Source organism: Pogonomyrmex barbatus, unplaced genomic scaffold (genome assembly GCF_055798465.1).
Source record: "Pogonomyrmex barbatus isolate J1 unplaced genomic scaffold, ASM5579846v1 scaffold1, whole genome shotgun sequence".
In the NCBI taxonomy this organism is placed as follows: domain Eukaryota; kingdom Metazoa; phylum Arthropoda; class Insecta; order Hymenoptera; family Formicidae; genus Pogonomyrmex; species Pogonomyrmex barbatus.
The window spans coordinates 26,903,523-26,923,124 of NW_028297098.1; the positions used below are offsets into that span (position 1 = coordinate 26,903,523).

A 19,602-nucleotide genomic window follows, 5' to 3' on the forward strand; every position below is an offset into this window, starting at 1 on the left:
CTTTTGCTGCCATTGATGCTTGCCAAGATATTCAATGTAATGCATTGTCACTGGCAAAACACACGATAAATAGATAGATAGATTTTTCTCAAACGATTTAATCAATTTACATATTTATTGTTATTTGTAATTAATTGTTATTTGTAAAATTGAATTTCTATAAATTGCTGTGTCAAATTTAATGGCTTACTATTATTGCTGCTGACATTTAAAAACTTGTTGTGAATTCATAACACAGTGAGGATCCTTTTCTTTGACAAATCCATAATAGTGCCCTGTTAAAGAATTATTACTGTTTAATATCTTACTATTTATGATAATACAATCCTCTGTGTCAGATGTAGGATAAGAGGGAGCACTGTAAAAAAATCCAAATTCATAATAAGTAACAGTCACAAAATAATAAAAAGAAACTGTAGATGAAGTATATGTAAATGATAAATCAAATAACAATTTGCTTACCTTTCCCAAAAGTGTAATTTGCGTCTGGAAAAGACAGAAAAAGAAATTATATAATATACACATTTTATAATATTCAGGAAAAACTCAGAAGCAACTTACTTTATAGGAACAGCAGGGAATCCACAATCATCATCCAGCACATCAATTACATAATCGATGGATCTGCTGTGCGAACAAACGACGATAGGAGGATCGAACTCTGAAATGCAAATTGATTTTATTTACGATTTTTCTTCGCTGTTATTCTAGCAATTATTTATAAAAAAAATCTCTGTATATCCAATAATTAGATATATATATATATATATATATATATATATATATATTGAAATAATTAATCTACCACATCCTGGTTGTACGTTTCCGTTCTCGAATTGTATGTCTAGATGACCTATAGGGGGCCTTATCCCAATCGTCGATGTATGAAAAACTACTAAACGATTAGCATCCGTATCGCAGACTCTTTCGTCGCATTTATTGCCTTCAAACGACGGTCTCGCAGGATCGCACGCTATGATAAGCGGAATCTTGCCGTGATTGAATTTTTGGACCTCCTTCGCGGCGAAACCAGACACGTGCGCGCCAAGACTGTGGCCAATAAATGTGATTTTTTCTATTGGAACATGACACTTTTCAATCAAGGCTTTGGCGTAGCTGAAAAGGCAAATTTATTTATTTATATATATATATATATATATATATATATATATATATCGATAAAACTCAAATTTTATATGCGATCAGAGATATGATGCCTCCGAGGCATCATATCTCTGATCGCATATAAAATTTGAGTTTTATCAAGTACACTGTCTTTTGTTATATGTCTATATATTTAAAAAATATATTTAAAAAAATGTACTTTGCCATGTGAGAGCCTATGGCACGAGTATTCTTCACCGCACTGGCATACCTAGTGAAGGTAGGAAGTTTGTTATAACAAGCCGCTTGAGACCAATCTAATGCAAATACTACACGTCCTGTCTGTAATAACAAGAAATAATTTTACTAAATTTTTGATTACTTTTTTTTACTGAGCTTTACAATATTCTGTTATCAAAAAAAGATATTTATCTTTTATAGGCATTACACTTCTATTTCAAATATTTAATGTAACAGCTACCTCTATCATTCGCGAAGCCAATTCTTGAAACCTAGTTAGGTTTGCGGTACTGATGAAACCGTGGACCAGGAAGACAATCGGTTGCGACGAATTGAGATTTTCGCAGCATTCTTGTATTCCGATATTTTTGCCATCAGGAATATCTCTAAAAAAAAAGGACAGATATAATAAAATCGACACTAGATAGTTGCGCCTTTTTTACCTGGTGTATAAAATCATTGATACCGCGTTAACACTGAGGACACAAGCGCCTGGATTTGGTTCCGGATTGGGCATGGCAAATAGATGCATGTATTGTGTAAAGAAAATAATAAGTATTGTAGCAATCATCTTTATCGTGCACAAAAGAAAATATTAGCAGATTGTTGAAGAAAAGCGGATTGTTGAAGAAAATTTACCCCTCATAAATGCGGGATCAAGTTTTACGATTATTAAAAGCTATATGTAATTGCTACGCGAAATTATTAACATTTGTAACATTACCGGCGATTGTGCAAACTATTTGGCGACCGGAGAATATATTTTACGATATCAATGTTGTAACAACAATCAACAACGCACGCTGCCACTGTGCGTTTCTCTTCTTGTTGCAGTTTGCTTTTATTTCTGACATTATCCGACAATAAAGATGATAAAATATGTCAATAGACAAATATTAATCTTGATATGATAATCTGTCCATGATTTTATTACCTATTGACATATTAAATTGAAACTTTTATTAAACTAGAAGATTTTTATAGATCACGTTTTGAGAATCATGTATTTTTACGAAACATACGTGTATTGAAATAAATGTTAAAATCGTGAGCAACGAAACCTTGCAGGACTAAATCGTGCTCCGGAAGAATTTCTATTCTTTTGAACACATTCGTATGAGTTTATAAGGATGAATAAAAATATTTAAATTCGCATATTTTATATATTATAAAAATAATCGCATTGCTGAAATATAAAAATAATATAAAAGTTATTATCCATTATTCTCACATATTTTTGTAATGCATATGATAAGTAAACTTTTCAAAAAATTTATTATATATATAAATTTACTTATCATATGATATATTGCAAATAATAAAAATTCCTCAGTAACAAATTTTCCATATATAGTTATATATAGAATATGTCTGTAAATAAAAATATATAAATATATTTATATTTGTAAAAATATATTTATATTTGTATAAATATATAAATATCTAAATTTAAAATATATTTTATAAATATATATAAATATTTAAATATTTTTATAAAAATATATATATTAAAATTTATATAATTATATATTATCGAAATTATATATTTATATATATGGACATATTTTATATATGACAAAATGATAATTATGCATAATTATATCTAATTATACAAAAAAATTTTTAGCGAGTGTAGAATATTTTCCTATTCTTGTCTTTGAAAAAGAAATTTAAAAGTGAAATTTTTGAATTTTCTCTTTATTTTATATATATAATATATATATATATATATATATATATATATATATATATACACACACACACATATAAAAGTTATTTTATATATATATATAAATTATTATTTATTTGTCAATAATAAATGTTGTGTAAACTGTGAATCTGGCCAAAGTTTATATATATATATATATATATATATATATATATTTATATAGTATTTTAAAATTATTAATAATTAATTAATAGACAATTGTTAAATTATTGAATATTTTCAGTTTTCAATAGTGCTTGCGAGCTATGTGACTATCTTTGAACTTGCCGCCATCGGTTCTTCGAGTGCGCAAGAACTGACGTGTGCTTGACAGAAGCAGCTGATCGGAGCATCATACAATTTAATATAATCATTCCTTTATTTCTTCGCTGTTAGGTTAATATCTCGCTAATTGATAAAGTAATGTTGGGAAAAATTAAAACGAAGCAGGAGAAAAGCGGCGGTAAGTAAGAAAATTATTTTATATTACAAACATAACTGCGATAAATGCGAAAAAATTGAGAAATAATGTAGAAACTTTTTGAGAGGTTATGTTGTTTATTTATTTGCTGTTTAGACATAAAAAACATTTAAATTATCAATCATTCTTAGTTTATTTAATTAATCTCAAAATAACAATTATTTCATCTCTCACGATGAATTATAAATTGTTTGGTTTTTCTTCCAAAAAAGTTTTTTTGTTGTTCTCTTTTTATCACTGAATAAAATATTAGCTAAAACCCGTTTTAAATATGATTGCATGTTACAGAGATCATCGCATATAGCGAGACGGCAGTTGCAAACAATGCTGCGGTCGTAGAATATTGTAAGATTTCAATGGCAGCTTTATCGGGCGGTACAGCTGGTTTGCTGGGATTGACTGGCTTATACGGATTCGGATTTTATGTCTTCGCAGTTTTTGGACTATGGGTAAGAGCATCGTGATAGCGTTACAAAATCCAATATATAATATCCAATACAAATTATCTCCATAGGCAATGCTGTTGATGAAAGCTGGAGGCCAATGGAGAAAATATTTCATCAGCAGGCGGCATCTCTTAACCAGCGGATTCTTTGGAGGGCTTTGCGTATCCTTTGAAATGATTTTTAAAAAATGATTTTTATTTTCAGAGACTGATCTATTTTTTCCTTAACAGCTTCCTTAAAAACTTCTTGCAGACATATGTATTGTTTTGGACGTATCCTTTTTCATAATGCAAATAATATAAGTAATATGTTTCTATGGATGTATAGTATGCCACAAATATGTATGAATTTCTTAATTGTTAATTGTTAATCAGATTTTTATATGGAATGGTTCACGTCTATTGAGCAGGCGAATTTGCAGCGATTGTGACATTACGCAATTATTTAAATACATAATGTTGCATTATTAACTTAAGTCAATCATTGTATTTATATTATTTAAGCTTTTCGGATACTGACCAAATAAACAGCGAAACGTTCACGTGATGTACAAGTATATCGATATGTATATAGAATACACTTTTCATTAAAATGATCGCGCCATTTATTATCCAGTATTTGAATGTCAAAGTAGACAATATAAGAACCAATGCAATAAAGATATTAGGAGCCATATTTTTTATTGGATGTATGATATATATATTTGCATAATAAATTATTAATTATTGAATTATAATTATTTGATGAAGATTACTGGTAATCATATACATATATCTATACATGCAACGCCTGTGAACACATTCGTAAATAGTTATATAATTAATAGTTAATCACTATTATTTTTAATTATTTTTAATCACTGTTATTAAAATTATACGTTTAAATTCATGACAATATTTTTTCTTAATATTATCGATGAATGTCTGTAAACGCTCCAATATTTTTTTTCGTATTAGATGCGATTTCTAATATAATTTACTACATTTTTTATTTTACTGTACATAATTATTTTTGTGTACATTCTTGGATATTTTAAAGTAGATGAATATTCACGCACTAAGAAAAAAAAAATAAGAAATCGATACACAACTTCCATTAGTTTGTACTTAACATGCTCACATTTTCTACTTCAATGTTTTTAACGCCTTTATCCATTACTACTAACTAACATTTACTACAAAAACGGAATATTTATATCACTAAATAAAACCCCAATTGTAGCTATCACTTCTTTAATTGTAATTATAACTTACTTTGACGTATATTGAATTTAATTCACGGGGAAAACTCGATTTCGGCAGTGAAAATCAATCGCATGACACGAAATATATTTAACACAAGGAGCAGTAAACATGTCTACTGACAAATAATGTTACAATTTCATTCAAATCTGATAAAGATTTAAATTTTTGTCTCGGAAGTTTGCTCATGTGTCCCTATCTCTTCTCGACAGACTTCAGCAATCTCGAGAGGTCTTCCGGTTTCCAAACCTTCTAATCTCCTTTCCTCGTCCATCTTATCCAATTCCGCTTTGCTTAAGTGATAAACTATCCCAGCCCCGTAACCATCACCAAGAACATTGATCGAGGTTCTGATCCGATCCCTTAAAACAAAGCCAATACTTTAATTTCATAGAAGTTCTGTAACAAACCTATAAAACTTACAGCATCCAGTCGATGGCGAACAATAAGGAAACATCGTTCGTAGGGAGACCCAAGGCAGTCAACACTAGCAGCATGGTGACCAGCGCTGCACTGGGGATACTTGCGGCTCCGACGCTCGCCAAAGTAGCTGTGAGGCTGTAAAAAAGTGAATCTTAGAGAACTCTAATTCTTTTTAGTTCTTTAATTAGACATATCAAAATCCTTTTCCTCAATTATAGCTTAAATAGTTCGTGAAATAATTAATAATTAAGAAACAACAAATATTTTATTTATAAAATGCGGATACCTGACAGTAATGACTTCAACGAATCCCAGTGAGATTCCATTTAATTGTGCGATGAAGATTGCAGCTACAGCTTCGTAAAGAGCTGTGCCGTCCATATTTACAGTCGCACCGACTGCCACAACGAAACGTGTCACACGAGGATCAATCTTGTTGTTTTCTTCCAGACAACGAAAAGTTAAAGGCAAAGTCGCCGCGCTATAAATTATATTACTACCATTATTTTAGAAAATTATTTAACCATAAAAAAAATTTGAATTTTGTAATTGGATAGAACTAGTTTTAAGAATATAGATTGATGGTGCCATGATTTTGTAATTAACTTTGAGATAAATCTTTAAACTAATCTTTAAAACTTTTACGCACACATAATTACCTCGAAGCGGTTCCTAATGCTGTCACCCAGGCTTGCATCATGCCTCTAAAAAAGACTGCTGGATTCTTTCGAGTTATAAACCAATAGATCAATGGCAATGTGATAATCGCATGGATCATTAAACCTAATACAACTGTCACCATGTATAAACCTAACATCTGAGCAGTTGCCGCCAAATTTGTGATTGACATGATTTTTCCAGCTATCAGACACATAATTCCGAATGGAGAATACCTGTAGCAATTGTCAATTGCATTGCCATAAAAGAAATAATAAAAAAAGTTTTGCTTGCTTTAAATCTCGATTGATTTATCAAATTAACAATATTTACAAAAATAAATATATATATAATTAATTATTAATGTGTAATATGTACAATTAATTATTTTGCAGCTCTATGTACGATGCACACATAAATCATGATGTTATTTCGTACCAGACGACGACAATCGTGACGAGCTTCATAATGATCTCGTTCAACACTACAAAGAAGTCCACCATCAACTTGCCACGTGGTCCTATCTGGCCCGCAAGCACGCCAAAGATGATGCAAAATACAATCATGCCCATCACGTTTGTGCCATCTTTATAAACTAAAGTCGGCTCCACGATGTACTCGCTTTGATTCGCGCTGCCGATCACGACCACCTTCTTCTTCACGTAGGAAGTCTGAACCTGTTGGAAGCACGCTTGCACCAGATTCTCCGGTAGCATATTTCTGAGAATGAAAAATTACAACAAATTTCTAACGTACGATTATAGCTGTAAAACCATCGAGCTATTTTATGATAATATTTTCATACCGAATTATGTCGAGAATCGCATCTATAGTAGAAACTTTTGTTTCTTCAGCCTTCACCACCGCCGCAACAGCAGTTTTAATTTGCGGATTACCTGGATGGATCATCAGTACCATCGCGATGCCCACTATAGCAGCGAGAATAGTTGTTATCGAGTAGTATGTTAACGCTCTGAATCCTATTCTTCCTGATCTTTGAACATCCAACTGTGCCATTCCTAAAGTAAGTAAGTAAGTAGTCATTTGTATCTCAATAGATGAGAGAAGATAGAAACGAATTAGAAAATAATTTCAAGCGTCTAATATTTTCACTACATTAATATTTTCGAAACTCAAAATTCTTCGTTCTTAATATTCACGTACTTGAATTTTGCATTTTCCTCTCTTTTTCTTTATTTGTTATCTGCTCAAAATTAAGCGGATTATCAATAAGTTATAATTACCAGAGATTAATGACGAGATGATGAGTGGCAGGATAAACATCTTCAGCATCCGCATAAGAAGCTCTCCCGGAAAGCTGACGAGGGTTATAGATTGCGGCGAGAAATTGGCCAATCGACCCAGAAACCCGAAAACCAGACCCAACAAAACCCCAGTGATGGTCAGTGCCAAAAGCAAATTACTTCCCATCCATTCTATCACCTGCATATTCCATGCGCGATAAAATTTAATAAACTTGTAACGCATTGCGTGATATTTTTTTCTTAGAATCAATGAAATTTCACGAAATTAATTGTAAACTGATCTTGGTAAGGTTCAACTTAATCTCTTTGATCGTTTTTATCGAAGATAATTGAAGAATCAAATTGAAAAGAAGCACATTTTAAATTTTATTGATATATATATATATATATATATATATATATATATATATATAAATTTAACTTTTGGAAAAGCTTACTAACCATCTGTAACCTGTCGAGTGCCGTTACTTTGTACTGCGCTTCGGCCTTGACATCTTCTTCGGATGTCATCTTCTCGATCTCCTCTGCACACGACCTGGAAAATAGGTGAAAAACAAAGTTGGAAAGTAATTCATCACTAACAAAGTTACAATTACAATTACTTTTTTCAATAACTATTACTTAACTTTGTTCCTCTATTTTCGTATACAACTGTACTTAACTTTGTCCCTCTATTTTCGTATACAATTTATTTTAGTTAGCTTTATTTTTTAGTATTAATTTCATAATTATTTTTTAGATTTCAGATTTATTGTCAACATTTGTATTGCGTTAGAGAGAAATGATCAGAGTGAAATGAACAATCAATGATTATTTTTTGGAATGGAATATATATAATTTAATTCTTTTACTTCTATAAGATTTCGTTGATAAATTTTCGTTACGTGCATCGTGTAGATAATAAATTTTCGTTACGTGCAGCGTGTAGACGTGATAATTATTAGATTAGATGAATGGATAAACATATTGACAAATTAGTAATTACGAAATTAAGTAAAATAAGTAAATACAGATTGCTTTGTAGGAAATTATTTTCGAGAATAGTTATCATTAAAACTTTTCTTTAAAAATAAGCCGCGAATTATTAGATTTTTCGCGAAATATTATAACTGTTTAAATTTGGCGAACTTTTTAGACTTTTTAAAATATATTAATCTCATAATCTTGACTCCAAGTACTCATATTAATTTATCATTTAAAATTATTAATATAGTTAATATATTAAACATATTAATTAAATGATTTTAATTTTTAAAGATAATTATGATTCATATTACATATAAAATAACAAAGCATATAATCGAGATAAATCAAATAATTTAATAATATTAGAAATATTAGATTACTTAAAATATAAACATTACAAGAAATTAACAGAAAACTAACGTTTCATTACTTTTTGAATAACTCTAACTATAATACGTGTTGCTTTTGAGAATCGGTAACTAGTTCTTTTTTGAAAGAAAAAAGTTGCAACTATAACTAAAGACTTCTTTAATCTAATCTTAATAAAAAACAATTCAAATTTTTAGTAAAAGCAAGAAGAGAAATCTTTTACGTGTGGCCGCCGCTCTCTTTAAGCTCCGTCGAGGTCCCGCGGAGAACCGCAACTGCGCCGGAAATTCGTTGCCCCAAAGACATCCTTTAAGCTTCAAAGACACGTCGTTTCAAGATTTCAACCGAGAGGAATAATGTATCCTTGGCATGAGGAATATCAGGATAGATCTTGTGAGTCATCCCGCGGCCTTCATAGCTATGCTGTGCTTCTTCATGACACAAATCATCTCATCAAGTTTATTCAGAAACACTGAAGATGATCACAATTTTTCTGGATTACCACGTGCAGAAGAAACGTATATTATCTCCGTACAATATTTCTTGCATAAGTTTGTCTGTGTGGAGAATTATTAAAGAACAAAATTACTTCTTTTTAATCAAATTATCTACAGTTTTACATCGTTACATCGAACAATTAAAAATTATAGAAATATGTTATCTCTAGCATCCTCTTTAGCTTCGCGAAATCTTAAAGAAGATAACAAATTTACAAGACAAAAAGTTTTCACGGTTGCGGGAAAAAAATAGCTTATGAAGATCTCTCTTCGATTATTTCCCTGAATTATCTCCTCTTATCAATCGCTTCGTTCTCTTCTCCGCGTTCTCCAGAGAATCAAAACCGGCGAGGGAACACGTCTTCTCGCGAACGATTATCGAGACACGTGCGAACCGTTTGGTAGCGCATCGCGACACATGACGATCCTTTCGCGCGAACCACCGGGAACCATCAGGGCGTACTGCACAAGCGCGCACGAGAGCCGAACGCTGGCCCCGACGTTGACGGGGGCGACGACGGGGTAAGGCCCCGAAGGAGGTCACAGCCGATCTATTACGTTCAGGATCATTGTACCGCGTTAGTTGCGGGCGCGAGTGACATCCGCACAGCTCCGTGCTTCCGATGGTGGGCTTTTCGCGCGCGCGATCGACTGCCGAGAGATCGGATAGATCTGCCGCCGCCGGTGGGCTAGGTATCGCGCCGCGGCGTTGGAATCTGCCTGCAATCAGGCCGATAATGTGCCCCATCCAGGAAGTTGATTAGTGCGCGCGTCGGGGGAGGCCCCGGGGGGAGGCAAAAGGCACGCACCGAAAGGGGAAAGGGGCAGGCCTACGAGCAGATGAATGGAGATGTGTCGCGAGGAGAAAGAGAGACCGATAGATCACAGGAAGAGGGCACTCATTGCGGTGGGTCGCACGGCACCGAATAATAAACGTCGAAGGGAGCAAAAATGCCGCTGCCTGATGCGTTTCGCAGAAACTGACTCAAGAGCCGCTTTGCCGCTTAATATTGATGAACCTAAGACACGTCTGCGTCAAAGGTAGATGAAATTAAAAGGGAACGGGATGAGAGGAAAAATTTTCGATGTTAAACTATGAGGAATGTCGAACGCTATCTTGTAATGCGCAATTCGTAAGCGCTCGATATTAAATCAGGAAATGATTGATGTATAAAGATTGATGTATAAAGGGTACGAATAAACTAAAGAATTATATTAAATGCAGTATAGATATGTATAAAATAACAATTTCGTTGATTGTATTATATGACATACAAATTATTTATAAAGAGACTTGTGTTTTACGTGTGTTTTATGTATGTATTATACACTATAGATATTATTATTTAAAAAATTATGAAATATTTTGCATTACTAATAATATATATCAATCTTTTGCCTATTTTAATAATAATTATATCAAATTTTAATATAAAATTATCGTTATCGAGATTATAACTAATATTAAAATATAGATACATTAATTTATCAAGTAATTTTTAATTTCTTTTTCTGCTTACAAATATTTAAATGTTTAAATTGTGTTACTGATGAAACATATAGCCGTGAAAAATCTTGAAACAATATCTAAAAGATACTACAAATTGAAACAACATCTTAAAGATATTATTTAGATACGCTTCTAATAATTTTACCGAATATTTGAATTTCTAAAATATCAGACATTTCAAGCATCGTAATCTTCTGAGATCATTTCATTTAATCTGACGCTTGTGTGTTATAATTAATTACACATCATTGCAAGAGTATTTGCAAGGATATCTCGGTTGGAATGGTCGATTTCTAATCTTTCGCAAATGCGGCAATGATAAGAGGTAACAGTTACGCGGAAATACTTGTGCGTGATTGTTTTAGATGCACATAGGATACGACCATTTACAAGACCCCTTTGTATATCCGTTGGGAAGTAACCTAATTCCTCTAGCAATGACGGCTATATGAGTGACTATATATAGACTAACATCGGGTTCACAGTGGTAGTATAATACGGACAAATCGAATCTCCCCATGATAACGCGTTTAATCCCGTGACTTCAGAACGAAAGAGCGAGCCACTCGAGATGGAATTAATTAATGCATTCGAGAAAATTGAGTTACGATTGTCCTCGCTCGTGTATTCCATTTGCATAAATTCAATGACATTTCATATCTACCCTGTGCACTTTGCTACCTTCCGATGAACGTTTCGATTCTGAGATCTATATTTTGAAATTATAAATTAATTGAAATCACGTAACATACTAAAAGAATTATTTATGATTTTTTTCTATACTTTGACTTATTAAGTATAAATCTAGAGGCATCGAAGTGAACTTCTTTTGATTCGTTATTTAACTTTTAACACGTTAGATATAAATGTAATGTCTTGCTGTGAATTAAAGAAATGCGCTTTTATAAGAGTAAAGATTGAAGTTAAATAAATTTTATATAAAATAGTTATCAAACATAATTGTTAATACAATTATTAAATATAATTCAAGTAACATAACTACAAGTCTATTTTACATAATTCCAATATATATTTCACAATAAGAGTGATTCTTTATTAAACAATTTTATTAACTTACAATTATATTACATAATAACTCAAGTGTGATTAAAGGCAAAATTGATCAAAATTCTATTAAATTGAAAACGAAGATCTGAATTCTTAAATATTTTATAATAATATTACGATTATATGATAATATTTTATAATAATATTGCGATTTGCTGCAATACATTTTTATAATGCTCGTTCTCGATTTTCGCGCGATTCTACATCGACGATCACGTGACCTGTCATGTGATTCGCTTCATTCGAGCGGTGACGAAGTTCAACGCGGTCCGGTTTCGCGTTTACCTTTGCGATGGCAGACAACTCGAAACGGGAGAAATACTTTCTCTACAACAGCCTGTCAATCCTGTTGAAGGCCGTGGAGAAGAAACGAACGATGATAGATCTGCGGAACGAGGCGACAGTCCTTGGCATCGTCGAGCAGGCCGACGCGTAAGTAGTGATCTCATTCTTGTTGCGACGTGAAGTTCGCGCGCTTGAGAAATTGCTGTTGTATTCGAAAATCTACGCTTTGTCGACGATGACGCGTGATTTTTATAGCACGGCGAGCGTTGACGCGATCGACGGGCATAAAAATCGATCGATCATGCTTTTTCTTATTAAAAAAAAAAAAAACCTCGAACTTCGACGCGAGACATTTCTCGCGATACCGCCCTGAACATACCGCTTTCGCTTTGCAGGTACATGAACGTCGTGATGAGGGATTGCATCTTCACGGATCCACGTGGGGATTCCTTCAAGTACGACATGTTCTTCGTGCAGGCGAGGAACATCCGCTGCGTACACATCCCACCGAGCGTTAGTATTTTGAAAATTCTCTCCCTGCCGTCTGGTGATTTTTTTCCTCGGTTGCGTCTCGAAAGCGGGAATGCATGTCATATATTTAGGTTATGTTGTGTCTCGCGGTGCGAAAATAGATTCTCTACTTTCCCCTCAGTTACTTGAATATCGTAGTATGGTATTTAGAACCTAGGGCGGAATTTAGGTGTTTTGTTATGTAGGGTTGCTCAATCTGATTTCTGAAACGTCCCTGCGATAAGGCCGCTCCGTATTGATGCAACTCGCATCAGATGCATCATGCCAACATACGCCACTTAGTGACTCGCGATTCGCGTTGATAATCGCGTTTAGATATGATTAGAGACCTGAGTTTTTATCGTCGTACTGTCAAGTTGTGCATACGCTCCTCTGTACATAAACGAGTAATCAATAAAGCGAAATTATTACCTGGTATCGAGTATATGGACTCTAACAGCCGGTACGATTTCGCGGCATTTAGCAGTCTCGCCAAGGAAGACATGGACGCGTTCAGATTCACGGATTACGATTGCATCGGTTTCGACCTGGACAACACTCTGCTACGTTACAACATCACGAATCTGGTGTACGTGGAGTACGAGATGCTCGCCAAATTTATGGTGGATAAACGAGGATACCGCGGGGATCATCTGTTAAAGCCGCTGACAGATGACGCCTTGGACTTCATGCAGAAGGGATTGTTGCTAGACTTTGAGAGGGGAAACATACTCAGGGTGAGTCCGGATGGTATTATCCGCAGAGCGTGTCATGGCACACGTTTGTTAAATATGGATCAGATAAGGGAAATATATCCTGAGCAAAGATCGGAAATCACGGACACTTTCTGTCGTGACGTAATGGCAACCTGGAACGGTCCTCTGTCTGAGAAAGTGAGGAGCCTGTTGGATTACTTCGATATAGTGGCGAGCATCGCGTTTGCGCGGACTGTAGATACACTCGATGAGGAACACGAATCACCTTTGGACAGATACAACATCTGGCCTGACGTGCTGGCTGGACTGATTCACATGTTCTCGAGAGACCATTTTCAATCAAACGACGGAATTTTTGGTCAGCTTAAAAAAAATCCGGAGAAATATCTACGTAAATGCAGTTCAGACACGATCTCATGGTTGAAAGAAGTAAAGAAAAAATCCGCGACCTTCCTCATTACTGGATCGAACGCAGATTTTACAAGTTTTACTGCGAGTTACGCTCTCGGCGAGGACTGGCGATCTCTCTTCGATATCGTAGTGTGTTACGCGAGGAAGCCGGGTTTCTTTATTAGTAATCGGCCGTTTTTTGATGTTGTAAATAACAACGAGACCAATATCATGAACCAAGACCTAAAACGAGGTGAAATATACAGTCAAGGAAATTGGAATGATCTATTAGAATTTCTCGCTCGTATAACGGGGAAGACAAATCAACGCTGTTTGTACATTGGTGACAATCTCATACAAGACATTTATGTACCAAATGCATTTGTAAACTGCGATACACTAGCTGTAATTGAGGAACAAATGTCAGAAGGAATGCTTCATCACAGTTTGACTCATCCAGACGAGAAGATTTTAAATTCAAAGTTTTGGGGATCATATTTTTGTTTAAAAGATTCGACAATTAACGTGGACTCTTTATGGGGACATATAATAAAGAAATATGCAAAACTCTGTATACCAGATATCGATTTGGTAGCACAGAGACCATTAGACGAATACATTCCTTGTTTCAATAAAAGTGGAAAATATTGCGGATATTATCCCGCTGTACCACTTAGTATATCAGCGATATATAATAATATATAAATAATATATAAAAATACTAACAATTTAATTATGTTGCATTATTTGTAACGAAAAGAAAAATTTTTATCTTTATTTTACAAGTGCGTTCAGCGTAAAACTTTTAAATATATGTTTTATATTTGCATTTAAAGAAACATTGATATTTCTTAAATATTATTGTTAAAAACATCTAGAAATAAAATATTTAAAGATAACTTATTTTTATGCTTGCGCATTTTATCGTCTAATTAAGATATATTATAATTTAAGATACGGATTATACCAGCTATCATGGAACAGTTAAAGCGATTAAGTCATTCTTCGAGGGAAATGACAGGTACGAAGTACACTTACAAAGCCAAACGTGCCAAACAGAGACAACAGGAAGGCCTTGCTGCTGTCAAACAAATTTTAGAGAGCAGAAATACAACGAAAGAGACTACAAAAAATGAAGATAAATGAAACCTGTAAAAAATTAATTTATTCTGATTTTATATTATTTATCTTACAAATCCGAATAATATTAAGTCTGGCTTATATATATTTGCTCATATATGATTGATTTTCTTTATTTATAGCCTATATAAATATAAGAATATTTTTATTTTTATATAAGATTATATTATGAAATATATGTTATAAAAATATTTGATAGCATTATTTCTATTAAAAAGAAATTAAAATATTCATGTATTGTTTAAAATACTCATTTTCTCTTATTACATGATCAAATAAATAATGTTTACGACATAGTAATAAATATCCCTTTATTATTTTTATTCAATATATAACATAAGGAAGGCCATCCTCAAGAAATACTTTAATAAAAATATAACAAATTTTTATATAAGATCCATATCTATATAAATAAGGAAGACATTCGTTATTTTCTTTCAATAGCAATAGCAATGCCCATTCCTCCTCCAATGCATAAAGATGCAATACCCTTTTTCTTTCCTGTTCTTTCTAAAGTATGTAAAAGGGTAACTAGAATTCTTGTTCCTGCAATACAAAATTTTTAAGTGAAAATTCCGTCGAAGAAAGTTTCAGTCTTGATACGTACCTGACATACCAACAGGATGACCTAAGGCAATCCCACCGCCATTTACATTAACTTTCTCAGGGTCTAATCCAAGTTCTTGAACACACACGATTGCTTGTACGGCAAAAGCTTCGTTTAATTCATAAATATCCACTTCCTCTTTCGTCCAGTTTGCTTTTTTTAACTAAAACAATCAAATAATGTATTTTCAGTTATAAGATCTATCATATTGGAATAGGAATAATTAAAAAATGAATGTGATATACTAACAACTAACTTAACAGCTTCGACAGGTCCAATGCCCATAATTTGAGGTTCAACTCCAACCTGGGCAAATGCAACAATACTGGCTAATGGCGAGATTCCTTTACTTTCAGCAGCTTCTTGCGACATGAGGATTACAGCAGCTGCACCATCGTTTATACCCGATGCATTCCCGGCAGTAACTGTGCCATTGCTCTGATTGCAACATGATAATTTTAAACGTATATTTTTTTTATAATTATAACATAACGGAATATTCTAAATGCAATTTGATAATGTCAAATATATTTATCTTATATAATTATATACAAAAAAAATGTGGAATATAATATTTACATACAGGCTTGAACGCCGGTCTTAACTTTGCAAGTTTTTCTGTAGTTGTTCCGAATTTTGGGAATTCATCTTTAGATATAACAATAGATTCTTTTTTGCTTTCAATAGTTACTGGAGTAATTTCCTTATCAAAATATCCAGCGTTAATAGCAGCTTCTGCTTTCTGCTGAGATTTGGTGGCATAATAATCCTGTGCCTCTCTAGTTATCGCATACTTTTCAGCAAGATTCTCAGCTACCAATAATACAAATGATAAAATAAATCATTAAATTTAAGTTTTTATGATATAAAAAGTACATTCAGTTTTTGTGTGTTACCTGTAATTGCCATATGAATATTATAAAAGGCATCTGTTAGGCCATCGTCCAACAATGTATCAATTAGATTACAACTTCCAAATTTTATACCAGCCCTGAGGTAAGTGGCATGTGGTGCTCTACTCATATTTTCCTGACCACCAGCTACAACCACTTCGCTTTCTCCTGACTTTATAGAACAGTAACCGGTCATTACAGATCTGGAGAAATATATTCATAACATTATACATCCTTAGCAACAGTTACAGATAAAATGAATATATTTGCACATATATTATAACTATTATGTACTTTAGACCAGAGCCGCATAACATATTGACTTGATAAGCAGGTACATGAATAGGTATACCAGCATTTATCGCAGCTTGTCTTGCTGGATTTTGGCCTTCTGTTGCTGTAAGTATCTGGAAAAGAATATATGACAACATGTATGTAATATATGTATATATAATATAAATTCAACTATATTTATAAAAATATATTTGATAGTTATTTCTTCTAAAATTACAAATACCTGTCCCATGATAACTTCAGAAACATCTGATCCTTTCAGTCCAGCTCTTATCAGGCTTTCTTTAATAACAACAGTGCCCAGATCTGATGCCTTCAGTGAAGATAAGGATCCGCAATATGATCCTTAATTATAAGATAATAAATTTAATTATTATATAAAATGTATTATAAAATGTATAAGTTTTATATTTTATAATTGTAATATTTCTATAGAAATATTTTGTAAAAATAAATAAATTTTATATCTTTTTGAGACATAGCTCGATTTTTATTATAAATATTATATTTTTATGAGATATTTCTTGGCTTCATAATTGTGATATATATATTTCTTATATACATTTCTACACAATAAGCATAAAAAATATAACCTGACTGAATGTACGAGGAAAACATGTTAGAATTTCTTTTATTTTCTAAAGAATTTATACAAAGTATCTTCGAAATTCTTTTCACAATTGTTTTATGCAATTTAAATTTTCTGGACTTCGATAATTTAAAATTACAAGCTATTTCATGGAATTTTACTATTACTCTACGTATCGTTTTTCGCTATTACCTATGGGTGTTCTAACTGCGGATACTATCACCACGGTGCGGTCACTCATTTTTCAGGCTAAATACCACCAAACTCTCAGAAAAACGCACGAAGACTGCCGCGTTCGGAATGCCTAACGGAATTATATTAGCGCTGACGACGTACCAGGAGCGGCTGAGGAATATTGTGAAAGTATGTCATACCGAGCTGTGCACTTGCGCGGAAGAAAAGCAAAGGATCAAAGGAGGGGAGCCTAACAGCTATTCGTGAATCTATTTTGTAGTTTTCAGGAATATTATGAGGAAAATAATACGGTTTATTTTATCTAAAACTGCATTCCAAAACTTGTTTTTAGAAATATCAAAATTTGACTCGGTGGATGTTCGTTGGACAAAAGATCAGAAACATTTGTGAAGTTTTGTAGTAATCAACGGGTAAAATTTTTTTCGAAAAATGAACGTTTTGGAATGTAGTCTATTGAAACTGCGGCACGAAAGAATTGCGTGAGATGTGCAAAAAAATGAGAAATTACAAATGCGTGACGCAAACGTTTGATAGTGTTGGCATAATGACACTGTTGGAGAATGATGACTTTAATATCGACTAAGGAAATTTGGAGGGAATGATAATGCATTGAACAACATAATGACGCAATTAATGCTTAAAGAATAATCACATTTTGCAAGATATACATATCAAAATGAAAACATTCATATTTTTACGAAATCTTTTCTCTTTAGCATAAGTCTTCAAAAAACAGTTTAAAGATATTCAAAGGATATCCTATGAATAAGATGTCCTTATAAAATAAAGGCTAAAATATGCTGTATTCACGTTTATTATTCGTAAAAGTCCATTGTTACATCGAATTGCCAAATTTTTACTGAGAAAATAATTCACAATAGAATCAGAAACATTTTTTATCAACCGAAACTGAGGTTTTTCCCAAATAATTTAAGTTCCATGTTATCAAGTATAATCTCGGTAAACCGAACTGACAACTCAGATTAGAGATAGATGCACAGAAAAGAAGAAAAGTAGTAGGGAAGATGGGTCAAAGTTTAGAATATGAATGAAAAGCTGACAAAAAAGAAACAGACAGCACTTGGACCGCGATAGAATACAAAGCTCGCGCCACGTACATCACGAAATACAAAAAGATAGCAAGAAGATGGATTTAAAAGCTGAATATCAATGAGAAAATCAGTGAGAAAAAAGTCGGACTGCAGCCGGACAACGTACACGGTAGCGACAATGCTGCGATTAGTCGAACGATACTCGGTGTCGCGGGTGGAACAACGAAACGCCACGTAGACACGCTCCTGCACGGACCGACTGACAGATGTCTCCGTCCGCGTGCTGCAGGTGGCACTGGCGTAGCGTATATCGGGGCGCCGCGGCGCGGCGTGGCGCGACAGCGACGGCAGCGACAGCGACGGCGCGTTTGTTTTTACCCAGCGTGCATTGTGGAACGGTGACTGGTGCTAAGATGGCCGACAACAGGGAGGAGATTTCGGAGCTCGTCGAGAAACGAGGTATTTGTCGGCGCGTCGCGCCCATTACTCGTCGCGATCGCGTTGCGCCGCGGACGCGCGCGTCGGCGGCGCGTCGCTTCCCTCAGGATGGACCGCCGTCGCGAGACACGTCGGGAATACACGCGCGCGACCACGGCCGCACGTCGACCCGCAGCCCCGTGGGCCGCGCGCGCGTGCCATGCACGCCGAGAGAGGACCGTCCGCGGGACGATCGCGCACGCACGTATGCGGACCCGGGCCCGATCACGCGGATGACTCGCCCGTCCGGGTAGTCGCCGCGGGGCCTGCGACGCCTCGGCGACGACTGTCATCGTCGCCGTCACGTTCGCCTTCCTCGCCGCACGGCCCGTACGTGCCAGCCCATCCACGCGTTTGACAGCGCGCGGATCGTCGACGATCGGCTTCGCGTAACACACGAGTAATTCCGGAGTCCGAGTCACCGAGCTGATTACTCATTAAGGTCACGCGTCGACGGCCTTGCAGTTCGCGTCGCTGCG

General features: G+C 34.4%; 7 protein-coding genes across 9 annotated transcripts in view; 4 read left to right on the top strand and 3 right to left on the bottom strand.

Annotated features, from left to right (window-relative positions):
* Positions 1–82: 82 nt before the first annotated feature.
* LOC105432393 (phospholipase A1-like) lies at positions 83–2,179 on the bottom strand. The gene is made up of 7 exons (XM_089076138.1): positions 1,788–2,179; positions 1,586–1,730; positions 1,325–1,446; positions 806–1,116; positions 562–661; positions 463–486; positions 83–358 (listed from the first exon to the last, which is right to left on the bottom strand). Exons 1-7 carry the CDS (start codon positions 1,913–1,915, stop codon positions 193–195), a joined length of 996 nt encoding a protein of 331 aa, XP_088932264.1. The 5' UTR covers positions 1,916–2,179; the 3' UTR covers positions 83–192.
* Positions 2,180–3,354: 1,175 nt separating this feature from the next.
* EMC6 (ER membrane protein complex subunit 6) lies at positions 3,355–4,535 on the top strand. Its single transcript, XM_011646248.2, has 5 exons — positions 3,355–3,515; positions 3,822–3,982; positions 4,048–4,140; positions 4,232–4,251; positions 4,354–4,535. The coding sequence occupies exons 1-5, from the start codon at positions 3,476–3,478 to the stop codon at positions 4,382–4,384; spliced, it is 345 nt and encodes a 114-aa protein (XP_011644550.2). The 5' UTR covers positions 3,355–3,475; the 3' UTR covers positions 4,385–4,535.
* Positions 4,536–4,950: 415 nt separating this feature from the next.
* Positions 4,951–12,780, bottom strand: Eaat-2 (excitatory amino acid transporter 2). Of its 2 annotated transcripts, none has more exons than XM_011646202.3 (10): positions 12,640–12,780; positions 9,124–9,457; positions 8,007–8,100; positions 7,545–7,743; positions 7,106–7,319; positions 6,739–7,020; positions 6,303–6,536; positions 5,930–6,124; positions 5,644–5,778; positions 4,951–5,582 (listed from the first exon to the last, which is right to left on the bottom strand). In XM_011646202.3, exons 2-10 carry the CDS (start codon positions 9,204–9,206, stop codon positions 5,381–5,383), a joined length of 1,638 nt encoding a protein of 545 aa, XP_011644504.2. In that variant the 5' UTR covers positions 9,207–9,457; positions 12,640–12,780; the 3' UTR covers positions 4,951–5,380. The 2 variants fall into 2 exon arrangements, with proteins under 2 accessions (XP_011644504.2, XP_088931937.1); XM_089075811.1 differs by lacking the exon at positions 12,640–12,780 and adding an exon at positions 9,614–10,596.
* Positions 12,191–15,320, top strand: LOC105431794 (U7 small nuclear RNA associated Lsm10). Its single transcript, XM_011646236.3, has 3 exons — positions 12,191–12,407; positions 12,656–12,773; positions 14,831–15,320. Exons 1-3 carry the CDS (start codon positions 12,268–12,270, stop codon positions 15,020–15,022), a joined length of 450 nt encoding a protein of 149 aa, XP_011644538.2. The 5' UTR covers positions 12,191–12,267; the 3' UTR covers positions 15,023–15,320.
* Positions 12,855–14,641, top strand: Nt5a (5' nucleotidase A). The gene has a single exon (XM_011646224.3). The coding sequence runs from the start codon at positions 13,109–13,111 to the stop codon at positions 14,579–14,581; it is 1,473 nt and encodes a 490-aa protein (XP_011644526.3). The 5' UTR covers positions 12,855–13,108; the 3' UTR covers positions 14,582–14,641.
* Acat2 (Acetyl-CoA acetyltransferase 2) lies at positions 15,311–18,953 on the bottom strand. 2 transcript variants are annotated; one of them, XM_011645974.3, is made up of 9 exons: positions 18,813–18,953; positions 17,592–17,744; positions 17,034–17,155; positions 16,811–16,923; positions 16,520–16,719; positions 16,207–16,436; positions 15,873–16,061; positions 15,624–15,786; positions 15,311–15,562 (listed from the first exon to the last, which is right to left on the bottom strand). In XM_011645974.3, the coding sequence occupies exons 2-9, from the start codon at positions 17,638–17,640 to the stop codon at positions 15,444–15,446; spliced, it is 1,185 nt and encodes a 394-aa protein (XP_011644276.1). In that variant the 5' UTR covers positions 17,641–17,744; positions 18,813–18,953; the 3' UTR covers positions 15,311–15,443. The 2 variants fall into 2 exon arrangements, with proteins under 2 accessions (XP_011644276.1, XP_011644288.1); XM_011645986.3 differs by having other exon boundaries at positions 17,592–17,703; positions 18,813–18,952.
* Positions 18,913–19,602, top strand: part of LOC148938319 (uncharacterized) — a 38,473-nt gene continuing 37,783 nt past the window's right edge. Inside the window, exon 1 of the mRNA XM_089076230.1 lies at positions 18,913–19,105. Within this exon, the coding sequence (XP_088932356.1) occupies positions 18,913–19,105 (193 nt within the window). The remainder of the gene's footprint in view (positions 19,106–19,602) is intronic.

Excerpts from the sequence above, each read along its gene's own strand:
- LOC105432393 (XM_089076138.1), bottom strand. The coding sequence starts at position 1,915 with ATGATTGCTACAATACTTATTATTTTCTTTACACAATACATGCATCTA. Across the intron at positions 662-805 it reads AAACGTACAACCAGGATGTG|AGTTCGATCCTCCTATCGTC; the intron begins GTAGATTAATTA and ends TTTGCATTTCAG. Across the intron at positions 487-561 it reads TTCCCTGCTGTTCCTATAAA|ACGCAAATTACACTTTTGGG; the intron begins GTAAGTTGCTTC and ends TGTCTTTTCCAG.
- EMC6 (XM_011646248.2), top strand. The coding sequence starts at position 3,476 with ATGTTGGGAAAAATTAAAACGAAGCAGGAGAAAAGCGGCG. Across the intron at positions 3,516-3,821 it reads GAAGCAGGAGAAAAGCGGCG|AGATCATCGCATATAGCGAG; the intron begins GTAAGTAAGAAA and ends TGCATGTTACAG. Across the intron at positions 4,141-4,231 it reads GATTCTTTGGAGGGCTTTGC|ACATATGTATTGTTTTGGAC; the intron begins GTATCCTTTGAA and ends AACTTCTTGCAG.
- Eaat-2 (XM_011646202.3), bottom strand. The coding sequence starts at position 9,206 with ATGTCTTTGGGGCAACGAATTTCCGGCGCAGTTGCGGTTCTCCGCGGG. Across the intron at positions 8,101-9,123 it reads AAAGAGAGCGGCGGCCACAC|GTCGTGTGCAGAGGAGATCG; the intron begins GTAAAAGATTTC and ends CCTATTTTCCAG. Across the intron at positions 6,537-6,738 it reads GTCACGATTGTCGTCGTCTG|GTATTCTCCATTCGGAATTA; the intron begins GTACGAAATAAC and ends CAATTGCTACAG.
- LOC105431794 (XM_011646236.3), top strand. The coding sequence starts at position 12,268 with ATGGCAGACAACTCGAAACGGGAGAAATACTTTCTCTACAACAGCCTG. Across the intron at positions 12,408-12,655 it reads ATCGTCGAGCAGGCCGACGC|GTACATGAACGTCGTGATGA; the intron begins GTAAGTAGTGAT and ends TTCGCTTTGCAG. Across the intron at positions 12,774-14,830 it reads GCGTACACATCCCACCGAGC|ATACGGATTATACCAGCTAT; the intron begins GTTAGTATTTTG and ends TTATAATTTAAG.
- Nt5a (XM_011646224.3), top strand. The coding sequence starts at position 13,109 with ATGATTAGAGACCTGAGTTTTTATCGTCGTACTGTCAAGTTGTGCATA.
- Acat2 (XM_011645974.3), bottom strand. The coding sequence starts at position 17,640 with ATGAGTGACCGCACCGTGGTGATAGTATCCGCAGTTAGAACACCCATA. Across the intron at positions 17,156-17,591 it reads CGCAGTTAGAACACCCATAG|GATCATATTGCGGATCCTTA; the intron begins GTAATAGCGAAA and ends CTTATAATTAAG. Across the intron at positions 16,924-17,033 it reads CTGAAGTTATCATGGGACAG|ATACTTACAGCAACAGAAGG; the intron begins GTATTTGTAATT and ends ATTCTTTTCCAG.